Consider the following 16,956-nt stretch of genomic DNA (forward strand, 5'->3'; position numbering starts at 1 on the left):
GTATAAAACTTAGGTATAAATTATAAGTGAATTTTTGTCAGTAATTCCATAATTTATTTAAGGGAGAAAAACCAAGTAAAGAAACCATTTGTCCTTGGCATTTGGATATTTATGCTGGATAAGGACAGACAGATGAATACTTGGAAATGACATTGATCCCATTTCAAACACTCACTTCTTGTTGACTTCCTAGTTTAACAATAAAACCATGTGTGCTTATGCTGTTCACTTTTTCTTTTTCTCTGCAGCTCTCTCGACCGGATCTAATGGTGAGTTGGTTTTTGGTTTTTGTTTTGTAACCATTCCCACTAGGCTGAGAACTGACAAATTGCGATACGCTCCATACTTCCCATGGCAGCCTCCCCCTCGCTCTTCGCTTACTTGGGAGGCTTCTGAGCATGAAGGATTCATGCAGCTGTGAGCCTGGCTTGGTTCCTTGCTGCTGAAACACCCCCTCCTCCATGAAGGAGTCCTGGATTATTGCCCTGAGGGCAGGGTGGTAACTGTGTTTGAAATCATCATTGGGGTGAAGTGTCTTCTTTCCTCGGAACCAGTTGGCTACTTATGGCTTCTTGGGAAATGTCCATATCGTCTACCTTCTTCTGGCATCTTAGGACAATACATGTGCTCTAGTGGGCCGAGAGCCGTGGTTCTGTTCCCTTGGGTCAGCTTTTGCAAATCATAACCAAGAAGTGGCGTTTGCTCTCAAGTCAAAGAGAGCATCTCAAAGAAGAGTAAAGAAAGGAACGTGGCTGTGGATGAGTGGTGGATGGAAGTACACGTGGCCTCAGTGTCCCTTGGGTCAGGAGGTCAGCACGGGTGGGTCTTTGCAGCTTGTTCGGTGCCTCGAAGCCTAGAGCAGAGGCCCATTCATTAGGCTGTCCCTGGCTCAGTCACTCCAGTTTCTCTTCTGTGGTTCTGAGTTAGGGTTGGGCTCTCAGATGCCTAGAGACAGGCTTACGGTGATACCTCCTTTCTCCACAGGCATCCTGGGATGTAGGAGGCAGCCCCTGCATTTTCACCAGGTAGACCCTGCAACGCTGCTTGGCTTTCTGAGCAACCTGCTTTGCACAGAAGTCAGGGTTTTGTTTTTGTTTTTGTTTTTTCGTATGTGACATGCAAAAAAAAAAAAAAAAAAGCTCACTTGTTTCAGCTTGTCACTCCTTGCTGGTAATGATCCCTACTTCCCAGATTTGGTTTTGAGACTAAAATAATGTCCTGGAAGAGCCTTGGAGCTTTGCCCAGCCGCTCAGTCTGGCATTGTTTGGTGGCTTCCACGTGCCATGGTTTTCATTCACGGGAACCATGCCCGTCGCACATAGGTAAACTTCTGTGAACTCAACTGGGCTCGCTTAAGGAGCTATACTACCCAAGCCTTCTCAGTGAGCATGTGCCTCAGACTGAGTGTGGAGATGGAGGGTCACCTCTGCCGCTCAGCTGTGGCTCCCGCGTCTTCTCCTTCTGCGTTTCATCGTAATTCTGCCCTAGCTTTCTAGTCTAACTCTAGTTAAGACATTATAAATTCCTAAGATGTTTGGAGAGTCAGTGGATGAGCGATGGGGTGAGGTCTGGGTTCCCTTGTTGATGGAGTGGCCTTGAACGTGACTTACTCTCCAATGTGGTTGTGAGAATGAAATGAGACCACGTGTGACGAATTCGAGTTCTTTAAAGGCAGTTGTGGTTGCTCTTACTGCTGCTCTCCTTTGCTTGCCCAGGCCTCCTCTGCTCAGCCCCCCCCCCCGCCCCCCAGCTTGTTGAGAATGGTAGCCCCCAGCCTGCAGACCCCCTGTTCTTGACCTCAGGACCTTCCTGATTCTCCAGTTAGAACCTCCTCAGACCTCCTGAATCCTCTGAATTCTCCCTCCTGGAGATTATCTACCCCTTCTACTTGATCAAGATTGTGGACCTCAAAGGAAGGGGACCTCCCATAAACCCCCAAGGAGACTGTTGAGAATCTCAGCTGCACAGATGTCAAGACTCACCAACTCTTACCTCTCCTCCTTAGTAAGCATGATACGTGTGCTAAATTAAACCAGGAGCAAAAGTGCCGTCTCACTGTTCTCTGGAGTTCCTGTGACCTATATGCCTCCTGCCAATAAATCTGTGACCATGACCGGGTTTCTAGACGATAGACGGCCAGACGCCTCTTTCCTCAAGGGTATTTTATAGACCATAGACCTGTTTCTGTCTAGAGCACGGACACTCCCCTTCCAGGAAGCCTCTACCCTCAGAACCGTGGAGGCTCGGCACCATTGGCGGTTAGCATGCACGCAGAAGGGACAAGGCGGGACGTGGTGTTTGGGCTCAGATCCCAAGAGGCTCTTCACAAAATACTAAAGAATTAACAACGACAGCAGGGAACCAGGAAGAGAGCTTAATCTGGGATGGTGTCACCAACCAGCAGCGGTCCATAATTCTCTAACACCAGAGAGGTCCTGTGTCTTCGCTGTCCATCCAGCACATCAGCCACTAGACCAAATGTCTGTCCCACATCCTAACACGGTGCCTGTGGCTCAGGCACTCGTCTTTATTTTATTTAAACATTAATGTAAATAATCATCCGAGGCTTCTAGCTACCGTGTTGGATGATGAAAGCGTTTATCATTCTCATAGCTGAGTGGAAGATGGTTTACTCAATAGCACGGGTTCTCTAGCAAGGAGAGTTAGAGGTGGATGCCTATATGGAGAAGTGACTCAGACTGAGGTCCTTCTGCTGGGATTAACTGGGTGCTTGCTAATCATTGAGATGCCTGGCCTTTCCCCTGGTCTGGAAGCGTAGCCCGGACTCCGGTTCTCTTGAAGAAGCTGAGGTGTTTGGGCAACTGGAGACAGCCAGACTGACTGGGTAGGAAGCTTTGGGTTGGAGGGAGCTTGTCCCTAGATTGTCGTAGAGGAGAAGAATCCAGAAGGTCCCTGTGGCTTTTGGAAAGCTGTTCTAATCTGAGATTTCCTCATAGAAATTGTATTCAGCAAATTCTTGCTTTCCCCAAATAGGAACATGCCTTGTTTCCTTGCATTAGAGCCCCCTACTCCCCGAAATGGAAATTCTCAGCAATCTGGGTCCCATCCCCAGATGGGCCACCTGCCCCTTCCCTAACCTGTCCCTGGCCTTCTGGTAAAACTGTCTTTTGGGGGATTTTGGACTCACACTCCTTCCCATCAACTCCTAAAATTTAGTGATGCAGATCATTCTCTAGAGACACACCTCTGAGGAGAGCAGTCTATGGCGAGGTTCACACAGCCTCTTCAGATTTCCACAGCCAGCTCCCCATAGCCACAGGCCGCGTGGGACTTGGCAGAGTATTGGCAGTAATGCCTTTAGTGGCTGGAAACCCTTCCCAGTTCCCCGTTCTGTTCCACAGTCTGAGAACCCAGTATGTCCATATCTGAGTTGGGATCTAGGCCTCCATGCTCTTCAAGGCCTGTCAGCTTGTTCCTGTGGAAGCATAGTTCTTCCTCTCAGGCCTGCAGAGCTCCAGAATATGAAAAAGAAAGCCAAACAATCTAGAATAGATTTTCCCACAAGCATGTAAATGGACATGCCCAAGTACCCTTTTCATTCTACTTCCCAGCCCTGAGGACAGGAAGCATCCGTCAAAAGCCGGGTGCCCAGGTTGGTCCTTTACCCTCAGCCTCCCCAGCTGGTATAAGACCCATCTGCTCACCTCTGGTGGCTTCTGTCATGAACTGATCTCCCTCTGAAATCCCCTTGCCTAGCTCTTCAATTTTCTCCTCCCCTCTACCACCACAGATTTATGTCATGATCAGATAGTACGTCCAGATCTCCGCTTTCTCTTCCTGGGAGTCTAGCCTTTGCCCTTCCACTTGACCTCTGAACCTGCTTTGACTCAAGTTGCCAGTGAGACCCCTGGAGACAAATTCAACAAGAATTTTCTCTGTTCTCTCCATGTCTCAGAGCTTCCTTGCCCAAAAGGCTGTTCTTTCTTGTTTCAGCCATGCCCTGTGCGGGCCTCTCTGACGCCTCATCCATTCCCTCATCTTACGACTGTTCCTCATCATTCTCCATTGCTGCCCCCCTGCCCTTTCTATAAAATATTAGTATTGTGAAACTGTGCTTTGTGTTCTTTTCCTGACTTTCCCTAAATTATGCTTTAAATTCCATCTAAACTATGGGTGACTGAGGTCACACCTTGGATCCAAACATCTTCTGAACTCCAGACTCATAGCCAATTGCCCTGTTCATTTTGCAAATTGAGTAATCAAATAATACCTTTTGTCTACTAACAAGAATTTTCCCTCCAGCTTGCATCCTTTCTCACTGATATGTAAATAGCATGCACATCCATTCGGTTTTGGAGGACAGAAACTTCGGGGGGGCATTTGGATTTCTCATCTTAACCCCTTCTTCGGTCTGGCACTAAGTCCTGTTGGCTAGCGAGCAAATAGTCTAGGATAAGGCTGGCCTTAATGAGAGAAGCAATGTAGAACCAGGTGCACGGATTGATTGCCTCAGGCTGAGGATGAGCCAGGACTGCACGCAGGATCCACAGAAGTCCTTTTCACCCTAAGATGAATGTCAAGCCCTGGGTTCCACCCTTAAACATGTATGCTTTTACCCCATTTAGACAATCCTTTTAGATTTAGGCCTCCTTTTACGCAACCAGTATCCATAGCAACCTTAAAATTCACAGGGCACAAACTGGCTACTCGAACCACATGATGAGACCAGAGAGGTTAAAAAACAAAACAAAACAAACAAACAAAAAACTGGACAACTTAAGGCCTTGGTCCCTCTCTGTACACATGCACGCGCATCCCACAAATAACATTTACAGAAACACAGGATAGGAATGCCTTACCTGGTGGTACAAACAGTACTGATCTGTTCTTTACCGAGACATCAGTTCTGTTTGGAAATACAAGTGACCACAGTGTTGGTTCCTTCTTTATTGTGGAAGAATTGAGTCTTACCGACTGATACATTTGCACCTGCCTGGGCTGGCCAGACCTTGGCATCCTTCTGCCTCAGTATCCCAAGTGCTGAGATTGCCATATGTGCCACCAGTACCCAGCTCAGTGAAGTTCTCACCGAAGCTCTTTTGTTACCTAATGAATATCTGCTTGTGGAAACCGTTTTGGTAATGTTTTGCCGACCATAAAAATATCCAGGGGCTCTTCTAGTCTGCTTTCTGTTGCTGTGGTGAACACCAACAGCAACTGGGGAAGAGTTTATTTGACTTACTAGTGACAGTCCATCACAGAAGGAAGCCAAGGCAGGAGCTGAAGGCAGGAGCTGAAGCAGAGGCCGTGGAGGACTGATGCTTACTGACTTGCTCAGTTCCCTTTCTTTTAGGCAGGCACACCTGCCTAGGGATGGTACCCTCTACAGTGGGCTGGGTCCTCCTCCCTCAATTAGCAATTAAGAATATGCCTCACAGACATGGTCCTTGGCCGATCTGACTTAGGTCATTCTTCAGCTGAGGTTCCCTCTTGCCAGGCCACTTTAGGTTTGTGTCAAATGGACAGCGGAAGCCAACCATGACATGGGCTGTGGAGTCAGCTCAGTCAGTATAGTGCTTGGCAAAACATACATTTAAAAAAAAAATGTCAGGCAGGCATAGCAGTGCACACCTGAGATCCCAGCACCGGAGAGGCAGGGACAGGGGGATCCCGTGGGGTTCGATGGTCTACCAGGTGAGGTCCAGGCCAGTGAGAGACCCTGTGTTTAAAAATAAAATAAGTTATAAACATTGCCTGAGAAACAATACTGGAGTTTGTCCTTTGGGCCCTATACATATGCACAAACACATGTATACACATCTGCAAACATACACCTGCATGCACATACAAAATGCTTGTTTATTGTAGAAAATTTGGAAAGTATATCACCCTAAATCGTATCTTCTAGAAGGAACTACCATTAATATTATGGCATAGTTTCATATATTTTCTTTTTTGTTATATGTGTAACATACAATATTACTCACACAGACACACACACACACAGACAGATACACACACACACATACACACACACACACACACACACACACACACACACGTACATACATGCATTCAAGTCCAGAATCTAAAAGTACCCGGACAACCTGAAGGCAGAATAAAGGTCCATTGTTGGTTGATTTAATTGTCAACTCGACATGATCCAGAACCTCCTGGGAAGAGAGTCTTAGTGAGGGATTGCCTAGATCAGTTTGTCCATTGGGCACATCTGCAGGAGACTGTCTTGATTGGGATGATTAAGGTGTGAAGACCCACCCATTGTGAGCATCATTCCCTGGGTCGTGGACAGCCATGGCTTCCCTGAAGTGATGGATTTTAACCTTGAATTCTAAATTAAGATGAACCCGTTCTCACCTAGTTTTGCCAGGATTTTTCTTTCCCCATAACAACAGCTTTCTGGCTTCCAGATGCTTGTGAACCAGAGAGAAGAGTAAGGGATTTGTGTGTTTGTGCCATGGTCCATGGCCACCACCCCTGTTAATGACTGCTGACTTGCGTAGTGGTGAACCGTGGGAGAGGGCCACCACTGACTGATCAAATACTGCCTTTGAGACTTGGGTGATCTCAGCTCAACCCAGCTTAAGAGAAATTAAGTGAAAAGAGGTTTCCAAGCAACCACAGATTCCTTTTTTATAACTTTACACTTGCCTTTTTTAGTAAGAGATGTTTGTAGTGTTGAGACATGAAAGATGTTTCTGGCAAAAATTACTGTCTTTAAAACCAGTGCGGAATGAAATACAGGGAGATCCTATCATGCTTAGTCTCCACCAAAATAAAGCAGAAACTGCCCTCTGTTTGCCGTGGAATTAGGGTCTAGCAACTAGAAATGGCCTAAGAGGTCACTTGGTCCCTTGGTTTCCAAAGTTTTGTTGGCAAAGAATGCTTTTTCTTATGCATCCTCAAGCCGCTATGGCGTGTGGCAGTCAGCATACTTGTCTTAGGTAAAGCAGGCTTGGCACCTGTTGCTTAGACCCATAACATCCCATTCCTTCCCACTTCAATAGAAGCCGCAGATGCTAAGGTGCACCTGCACCCCTGTGAGGATACAGCCTGAAGTTGTACATCTCATCTCTGTTTCCAGATGTGGGAACCGAGACCTGTAAATGTCAATGGAAGTCATCCATTAAAATAGGATTAGAACCCAGGACCTGCTGAGCCTGCAGCCTGGTTTTTCCACCCCGGGAGACATTCCTTGCAGAGTTCAAGAGGCCCTTTTCTGACTGAACCCTTACCCACTTACCTATGTTGTGTTGAGTAAGGCAAGGATCGTGATCACATGACCAGCTTCTTACAGAGCACGATTCATCCACTCACTGCCATGATGAAGGAAGGATGCTGGTCTCTTTCGCAGATCTGCCAGCATGTGAGAAGTTTTTAAAGCATTTGCTCCCTTCTCTCTCTTCTGTCACAGAGTATCTTAGAAGTATCTCCCTGCCGGTCCCTGTCCTGGTGGAAGACACGAGCAGCAGCAGCGAGTATGGCTCTGTTTCTCCTGACACGGAGCTGAAGGTGGACCCCTTCTCCTTCAAAACCCGAGCCAAGTCCTGCGGAGAGAAGGATGGGAAAGGGATACGGACACTCTTCTTGGGGTAAAGAGCTGACTGCTTTGTGTGGGGGTACCCTGCGAGTGGGTCGCTTCAGGAAGGCAGCCCGGGCTTACGCTGCACCCGTTATTACAGCATTCCAGACGAAAACTTCGAAGATCACAGCGCGCCGCCTTCCCCCGAGGAGAAGGACTCCGGCTTCTTTATGCTGAGAAAGGACAGCGAACGACGGGCCACCCTCCACAGGATCCTGACAGAAGACCAGGACAAGGTGGTGCGAAACCTGATGGAGTCTCTGGCCCAGGTAAAGCATGGCGGGCGGGCACTTCCCTTCCTGGAGATTGACGCCGTCTTTTGTACATTTAATTTGATTATTATTATTATTATTTTTGAAGATAGTCTCCCACTGTGTTTGCCCAGGCTGGGCTCAGGCTATCCTACTCTATCTCCTGGTTAGGTGGGATACAGGTCCATGCCACTGTACCCTGGCCAGGCTCTACAGATGTTTGCCTGTGTCCTCACGACATGGGGTTGTAGCCGATGCTCTGAAGTGTGAGGAGCCTGTAGGGACTCTGAACGATAAGACACCCCCGCGTGCTGCGTGTCCTAGCCCCTGAGAGGCTGAGGCCGGAGAATGGTGCATTCTAGGCCACCCTGGGCTGCACAGGGTGACCTTGTTTAAAAAAATAACAATTTAAAAAAAAAAAACTCCTCTAGGGTAAACAAACAAACAAAAAACCGTTAAATGTAGAAACTATATTTGTGAATATTAATTATTGTATGTTGAAAGCAATGTTATTGTTATTTACTCTTTTTCTTGCTTGTTGCTCTCCATTCCCATTCTATCCTTCCCTCCTTCCCCCATCCTTCCTCCCCACCCTCTCCCCCTCCCTCCCCCTTCACCTCTTCCCTTCTTGCTTCCTTCCTGTTCTTGTATTTTTTGAGAGAGGAACTGATGGCATTAAGGTCTTTACAGCCCTGATTGAAACAGTGAAATGTTGAGACTAATAGACCCACAGCGACCATGTGTGCGCTGTTTTATTAACAAGTTAGTGTGCGTAACTCCCTGGCCACGCGCGCACGTATCCACCACTTGGATGGCACAAGCGGGTTCTCATGTTCATGAACTTCCACCCAGTCCCGACACGCCTCTTTTGCTCTTGGTTCATTTGTTCATGCACACAGTCAACAAACAAGGATTAAGCCACGTGAATTGCTGATTTTGACGTTAGCTCGAGGCTGTCAGCTGCTTCTCTGGTCACTGGGTATTACAGAACCCTGGCTTATTGGGGTCACTATATTCACCCAGGGTGGGGGTGGGGTTGGCAGCAATGAGCAACTGTGTGGTATGTTACAATGCCTATGTGCAAAAAAAAAAATTAAAAATTAAAATTAAAAAAAGGAAGGAAAGAGAGAAAGAAAAGAAAAGAAAAAAGAAAAGAAACTTCTTTCCCTGTTACGTTGGCTTGCTAGGACCGCCATAACAAAATGCTACAATCCAGGTGTCTTACTCAGCAGAAATTTGTTTGGAGGCTTACAGTCAAAGGTCAGGATGTGGGCACATTTACTGTCTTCTGAAGACTGTCCCCTAGGTTGCTGATGAACGTCTTCTCCATGTACCCCGATATGCCCTTCTCTCTGTATGAGTAACCCAGTGTCTCTCCCGTATGTTATGAAGACCCCAGACCAGGTGGACTAAAGCTCCGTCCTTATGACCTGCTTTAACCCTAGTTTAAACCTTTAGAGGTCTCTCCCAAACATCTCCCTAAGGAGTTAAGCCTTCCGTATATGTTAGCGGCAGGGGCCACAGTTCCACTCTTGGGGAGGTACATTCCTGGGATTCTGTCTACAGACACAAGGAAACTTTTCCTCTCCATATATGCACTAGAGAAAATAGGAGCTCCAGCACAGTAGGCCGCAGCTCAGCCCTCATGTGAACGCAAGCTTTCCTCCCATAGACAGTGAGTCCTCAACATGACACGTGTCATCCTCTATTACTCCCGTGACCATCAGGGACCCGACCTCCTGCCCTCCCTAATCTGTGTGAACTGCTCATGGCTGTGGTTCCTGTGGACTACACATGGCTTCTTTCCTCCGTAGGTCCTGGGGAGATGGCTGCAAAGATGGTAGAGGGGTGGACCAGACTGTTACTGTGTCTCAGTCCAACAGTTGGCCTGTTCATGTCTCTCATCAGGAGAGACGTGGAGCCAGGCTGTCTTTCTTGGCTCTTACTGTTCAGCTCCAACTGTATCTTGAGAGCCCCACTAGGCTTCCGTGCTGTTCCTTGAGCCTGAGCATTCTGTCACCATAGGAATCCCCTAATATCCACCTTCTGGGTCCCATAACAAGAGCGATGTGTGTGCCGATAAAGACTCTGGCTACCGGGAGAGCTTAAGTGATGCCTCCGGTACTTTCTGAGGGACACCTCATGTGGTCCTAGTGGAAAGCTGTCTCAAGCAGTGACCCTGAGGCCCAGGCCACAGGTGTTCCGGCGTGAGAGGCAGCCAGGCCTCTAGGTAGGGGGATAGGGTCGTTGTCAAGGATGCCGGATGTGTCCATGGGGGCCATTCAAGAGCTGAGTGTAGGACAGACTGAGATAGGGAAAGCCAAGTTTAGATGGAGGGAGCAGGGGCATGAATGGCGTTCATTCGGTCACTCAGCGAGCACTGCACATCTACTAAATGCCAGCTCTGTTCCAAGTGCAGGGGATACAACAGAGAAAAAACTATAACTCGGCAAGTCACTGAAGTTGAGATTCTAATAGAAAAAGAAGGAAAAAAAACTGGTAGCTGTTTATTAGAAGTACCACAATCATAACTAAACAGTTCCTCTGGCCATTATTCATGCGTGTGCGCATTCATCCCTCAGGATGCCAGTACTAAAGGGTTGTCCTATTAACAGCCACCTTTTCCAGACAGGCCTAGAACTCCAGCAGAGGTGGAGCATCCTGGGAGTTTGGGGTTAGCTAGCCTAGCAGAAAGAGCGAGCTTTAAGTTCAGTGAGACACCTTATCTTGAGGTAATATAAGGCAGAGAGGGATAGAGGAAAATATCCAATATCTATGTGTGGCCTTGACATGTGTGCATATCTGCATCTCTCTCTCTCTCTCTCTCTCTCTCTCTCTCTCTCTCTCTCATACACACACACACACACACACACACACACACACACACACACACACACACATCTGTACACACAAGACCAGAGAGAGGACTTTGGCAGAAAACCTATGAATGCTTGGGGAAGGCTCATTGCCAAATGCTTCTGTTGTTCTGAGCCACATTTACCCAGCACAACGTGCTCATAAAGGAAGGCCCTCGAGAGTTAACACAGAGGGGCTGGCGTTAGGACAGAGAGAATGATCGAGAAAGTGGATGAAGTAGCCCAGACAGGAAGCATTTCCCAGAGCAGAGAACATTCTTTCATAGGACAGCAGCACGCACACACACATCCAGAAACCAGAAGCAACATGTTTTTGTTTTGTTTCGTAGTTTAAAAAAAAAAACGTGATGTCAAAAATAAATGCTTGCTGGCCAAGCTGTTGGCAGGGCTGCAGCTGATTTTTCCCTGAGCCGAACTTCCAGTGTCTGAAGAACTCGGTTTTCCTTCCTGATATTTTTCTGGTGTTAGAGGTTGCCTGTGAAGCTCCCCTCTGGCTGTCATTTAGTTTGTGGTGAGAAAAAAAACAAAGCGTATAATTGTTCTCCGTGTAATTTTAAAATTTTCCTTTAATGACGGCCTTTAGGCTTTCGATTTAGACTTTTCTCATGAGAACTGAAACATGGAACCCGGCTCCCAAACCAAGAGTACATGGAGACAAAGACGTCAGTCACTGGTGCTTTTGAAGATTTTTTTTCATGGTATTCTAATAATTGGAATTTTATTGGCCCAGTGGAGACACTTAATTTTAATAATATAGTAAGAAAATACAATATGAAATAGAAAGGCGCTCAATAAAAATTCTGTTGTTCTTAAAGTTAAATGAGGATCAATGGCATCTTTAAATTAGGCTTTAAAAAAAAAGATTTAGTTATTTATTACATATACAGTATTCTCGTTGCAGAACCAGAAGAGGGCACCAGATCTCATTACAGATGGTTGTGAGCCAAGATGTGGTTGCTGGGAATTGAATTCAGTTCCTCTGGAAGAGCAGCCAGTGCTCTTAACCCCTGAGCCATCTCTCCAGCCCCAAATTTGGCTTTCTTTTCAAAAGACTCAGTCCTTGCTCAAAGTAAAATAAATAAAATTGACTTTGAAAAAGAGATCTAGCCGGGCGGTGGTGGCGCACGCCTTTAATCCCAGCACTCGGGAGGCAGAGGCAGGAGGATCTCTGTGAGTTTGAGGCCAGCCTGGTCTACAAAGCGAGTTCCAGGAAAGGCACAAAGCTACACAGAGAAACCCTGTCTCGAAAAACAAAAAAACAAAAAAACAAAAAAACAAAAAAAAAAAAAAAAGAAAAAGAAATCTATCTAAATATGTAGCATTATTCTTGTCCATTTTTATAACCAATTACTCAGTTGTTAAGGAATGGCTCCAATGGTGGTATCTGAGACGGGCCCCTTTTATGACAAGGAATTGACTTTAAAGGCGACGGAAGGACCCAGGACACGTTGTGATAGACACAGCCGTGAGGGAAGCGGCCCCTTGGTACCCGGCGGAGCCTGGCAGAGAGGAACCTTGACCATTAAAGCTCCCGGGCTCCATCTTTCCTCTTGCTTGGCTGTTGCTGGCTTTGTAGTGTGCATTCTCTTTTCCCTACCTATTGTCCTTCTCAGCTCCCCTGCATCTACTCCCTGGGGTGCATCGGATGCATTCCTGAACCCTATTTTATGACCTTTCTGAGGGCAGACTTTGAGATTGTATGGCTCAGTGTCTCTATCTCACTCTGGTGTCCAGTTAAAGTTTCTGAGAACGGGAGTCTCACTACTTCAACGTATCTCCGTGTGAGCAAAGCTTTGCCTATCTGTGTCCTGGCTACTGACCAGTGTGAGGGCTAAGTGCTGCTTCTCCAAAGGCTGGTTAGTTCTGTCAGTGGCGATGGCTGAGAGGAGCCACAGAGTTCAAAACGTGCTCTTTTTCATTAGCAGGAGGTCTTTTCGGAGCTTAGTTCTTCTGAGAGAAGACGATGGGAATGGGAAGCTCATGGCTGGCGTGTCCAGTCCTGAGTAACTGAGGCCTCATGGGCTCTATTTTCAGGGTGCTGAAGAGCCTAAGCTGAAATGGGAACACATCACAACCCTCATCGCGAGCCTCAGAGAGTTTGTGAGGTCCACTGACCGAAAAATCATAGCCACCACCCTGTCAAAGCTGAAGCTGGAGCTGGACTTCGACAGCCACGGCATCAACCAGGTGCAGGTGGTCCTCTTCGGCTTTCAGGATGCGGTAAGTGCAGCACTGTGCCGTTGTTAATTCCATAGACTCTGCTAAGTGTTAGTTATAAAAAATAGGATACAATTTAAATTCTGCACCCTCTCATTTATTCAGTAAACTCCATTCTCTTTGGATGACAGATGTGAGATAAGAGACCCATACAGCTTAACCACCACGGAAAACAACAGGACTTACAAACACTCCCATGGCTGCGTTTCTCCTAAGGATCATGTGGTGGATTACTATTTATTTGCGAGACCTCAGAAGCATAGTGCACTTTAGTCGTGTGTTTTTTGGCAATGCCGTACAAGAAACGCCATCTAGTGGCCATGGAGGGAAATGCACTGATATGCCTGGGAATGCTCTCTCCTGAATAGGTGACTCCTCCCCTCTGCCCCCAACACGGTTTTTTTCTCTGGTTTCCATATAGAACATGCTTAAAAGGTTTGTTTCATAAGTATTCACTATGTTCTAGCCAGGAATATAATTCAGAGTACAGGCAGTTGACGGGTGAAAATCAATCCACAATCTAAGAAGAGACCGCTGCCGATGCTCAGACTAGAAGCCATTGTGTAAGACTGGTTCAGAGTTCTTCCCGTTATTTATTCTTGAGTAAGGCTTCTCTGTAGACCTTTGTGCCCCAGGTACCTTAAGCCGCTCTCAGACACCCTTACACGGGTTACGGAGGACAGAAATAAAAGGTATCTTAATGGTGTCTGGGATGTGACTGTGGAATCACACTGTATGGTTTTATTTAAATTTTAAAAAATTAATTAGCTCTTCATGTATTATCGATCCGATATGTAGAAGGTTTCTTGACATTTCTGTTTGAAGTAACACGTGATCCTCCATTCAAAACTGAATTTTCACCCTTCAGCGGCCACTGGTATTCTGAGTGGAAACTGTAGGGTCTCCCTGCTGTAGGATGGGCAGGAACAAGAGCCCTCCCTGGACTGAGATCCTATCACTAATATCAAATGCTCAGGCATGCGTACACCGCAGCTGTGGAAACCCAGCCATCTGTAGGGGAGTGAAATGGTTTAGCTGAGCTGTGTTTGCCCACATGTTGGCTTCCGGGTGAGAGGCTGGAAAGCAAATTGGCTGTGGAACTCAGAGTGAGAGCTCTTTAGCTGTAATCCTGGGCCTTGGGCCCAGGTCGGACACAGCCATGCGACTCCCTCCCTCCTGCTCTCCTCACTGCCTGTCCAGTGTTCTCATTGGGTAGTACGCTGTGTAATGAGGGTAATATACTGTGTAATAGGGAGCTGTGTAGGGGCAGGGCACGGTTATAAAAGATCCCCTCTTGAGAGAAATACTCCAGTTTCCTAAAGGATATACCAGTTAGTCACATAAGCAGGTCAATCCACTGAAGACATGGAAGCGTTTCAAAGTCAGGCTGAAAGAATTTCCTGAAACAAGCGAGGTCCAAGAAATAGTTCATTTCCTTGGGAGCAACCACTATGAGGAAGTCCCCAAACTGCCTCTCTGCTAAATGAGGTGATTTTGATGAGACTGGACCAAGGGAAAGGCTGAGCGGCTGTTGTTCCAGCTCTTGGCACGAGTTTGCAGCTCAGTCACCATTTCCCAGCTTCCACCAGGGTCTCTAACCATAGCCTTGTTTCCATAGATGCCATTGTCAACCAGGACGCAGTAGAGTCCATCAATACTAGTTATGACAAAAGCTTGTCTTTAAAAAGTTAATGCACACAGGATATACAAAGGGATTGTTCAGTCTTTATTTGGTTGGTTGGTTGGTTTTGGTTTTTTTTTAAGACAGGGTTTCTCTATGTAGTTTTGGTGCCTGTCCTGGATCTCGCTCTGTAGACCAGGCTGTCCTCGAACTCACAGAGATCTACCTGGCTCTGCCTCCCGAGCGCTGGGATTAAAGGTGTGTACCACCACCACCACCCGGCCATTGTTCGGTCTGTAAAACAAAAAAGAAATTCCGAGTCTGGGGATTTAGCTCAGTGGCAGGAGCACTTTAAGCGCAAGACTCTGGGTTCGGTCCTCAGCTCCGGAAAAAAAAAAGAAATTCTGACACGGGTTATAACATGGATGAATCCTAAAGAATGTCATGCTGCCAGGTGGTGGTGATGCACGCCTTTAACCCCAGCCCTCGGGAGGCAAAGGCAGGTGGATCTCTGAGTTCGAGGCCAACCTGGTCTACAGAGCGAGTTTCAAGACAGCCAGGGCTACACACAGAGGAACCCTGTCTCAAAAAACAAAACAAGCAAAAGAAAGAAAGAAAAAAAAAAAAGAATGTCATACTAAGCCAAACAAGCTAGTCACAAAAAGCCGAATGCTTTGGTTTCAGTGAGGTACCTAAAGCATTTAGACCACAGAGACAGAAACAGGCCAGGCGTGCAGGGACTGCTGGGTAAGAGTGAGAACTTACACTGAGTGAGTACCGAGTTCCAGTTGTGTAAGGTGGAGAGCTCTAAAGATGGACGGCGAGGTCATCAGCACAATAATGTGGGGGTACGTGTGCCTCAGGTGGTAAAAAACATAAATTTTATATTTCTAAAACATATGTGATCAAATAAAAATGATTAATATTGGAAATCTATATTATGTGTATTTCACAATAGTTTTTAAAAGGACAGAAAGGTCAGGCGTGTGTCTATTTCAATGGGTAGAACGTTACCAGTCATTGTAAAAAGTTATCCTGACAACAAAGATGCATTGTGTGACTTGACTTTCTGGAATATGCTAGCAGACAATTCCCCTGAATGGAGAGGCATCAGCAACCATTGGGGGGGTCGTGGGGGGGAGGAGACCCCGATTGTGGCAAGGCATAGGCAGTACACAAATGCTAATTTCTACTTTCTCCCCTTGATTTTTTTCCACGTCATCAATGTGCTTAAGCATTTGATTATTTCAAATGGCAGTCAGAACATTGCAGGGCAGGGTTTATCTTTATTGAAAACCCCTTGAATTCTCCCTGCTTTTATGCCTTCCACCAACCATCCTGGGTACCTAAGATGTGGCATTGTCCATTTCACCAGAGGTCTTCCCACTCAAACAACTTACTGACCTAAATGAAATGTGCTCAGTTTTCATTGGAGAGATTTTCTTTTTGTTGGTTATTTTCTTATTTCTTTTTGTTTTCTTTGAGTCAAGATCTTATGGCCCAGGCTGGCCTCAAACTCAGGATCCTCCTGCCTCAGCCTCCTAAGCACTGGGGTTGCAGGTGTGTGCCAGCACACCTGGCTTTCCATTTGAATTTGAAGTGGCAATGTTTGTGTCCTAGTGACATGAAGATGTTATTTATAGTTCAAGGTGATGAAGGCTTTTAGTTGCTTTTGTAGATAGTTCACCCAAGTGCTTAGATCAGCTGGACTGTTTGCAATTAAAATTTAATGTAGACGAGGCCTGGTGCTTGCCCCAGCCTGATGACCTGGATTCAATACTGGGAACCTACATGGTAGAAGGAGAGAACTGACTTCCACAAGCTGTCCTCTGATTTCACATGCATGCCACAGCATGCACCCACGCATGCATGTGCGCACACACACACGAACAGTTGGAGGGGGAGAATAATAATAATAATAATAATAATAAATAATATAGAAAGAAATGAGACTAAAGGTCACTGTTTTTTTCAGGTCAATAAAGTTCTCCGGAATCATAACATCAAGCCGCACTGGATGTTCGCCTTGGACAGTATCATCCGGAAGGCTGTGCAAACAGCCATTACCATCCTGGTTCCAGGTCAGAAATGGTTAATGACTATGGAAATAATTAGCGCCTGTGTATGTTAGGTGGCTCTTCTCCTGCCATTTCATTTCTGTTGTTTCTTTAGTGTTTTTAAGAACACTGGTTGCCTTTTTAAAAAAAAAAATCATTTCAAAGCCACTGTGTCTTACTTACTTTCCTTTTGCTGTGGTCAGCCACCATGACCAAGGCGACTTGCAGAAGGAAGGGTTTATCTGGGCTTTCAGCTCCAGAGCGGTAGGAGCCCATCACATCATGGTGAGGAGGCGTGCCAGGGAGGCAGGCGTGGTAGCTGAAACAGCCAGCCGAGAGCTCACATCTTGAAGCCCGGGCATAAAGCTGAAGC

At 46.5% G+C, this 16,956-nt stretch overlaps 1 protein-coding gene across 1 annotated transcript in view; it reads left to right on the forward strand.

Moving 5' to 3' along the window:
• The window catches only part of Map3k5 (mitogen-activated protein kinase kinase kinase 5), a 217,786-nt gene that overhangs the window by 188,240 nt on the left and 12,590 nt on the right, over window positions 1-16,956 (forward strand). Inside the window, exons 21-25 of the mRNA XM_052751136.1 lie at window positions 249-269; window positions 7,394-7,571; window positions 7,662-7,830; window positions 12,723-12,908; window positions 16,502-16,607. Coding sequence (XP_052607096.1) covers window positions 249-269; window positions 7,394-7,571; window positions 7,662-7,830; window positions 12,723-12,908; window positions 16,502-16,607 — 660 coding nt within the window. The remainder of the gene's footprint in view (window positions 1-248; window positions 270-7,393; window positions 7,572-7,661; window positions 7,831-12,722; window positions 12,909-16,501; window positions 16,608-16,956) is intronic.

The sequence above is a fragment of the Peromyscus californicus genome, unplaced genomic scaffold (assembly GCF_007827085.1).
Source record: "Peromyscus californicus insignis strain IS unplaced genomic scaffold, ASM782708v3 Scaffold_22__1_contigs__length_63687245, whole genome shotgun sequence".
Classification (NCBI taxonomy): domain Eukaryota; kingdom Metazoa; phylum Chordata; class Mammalia; order Rodentia; family Cricetidae; genus Peromyscus; species Peromyscus californicus.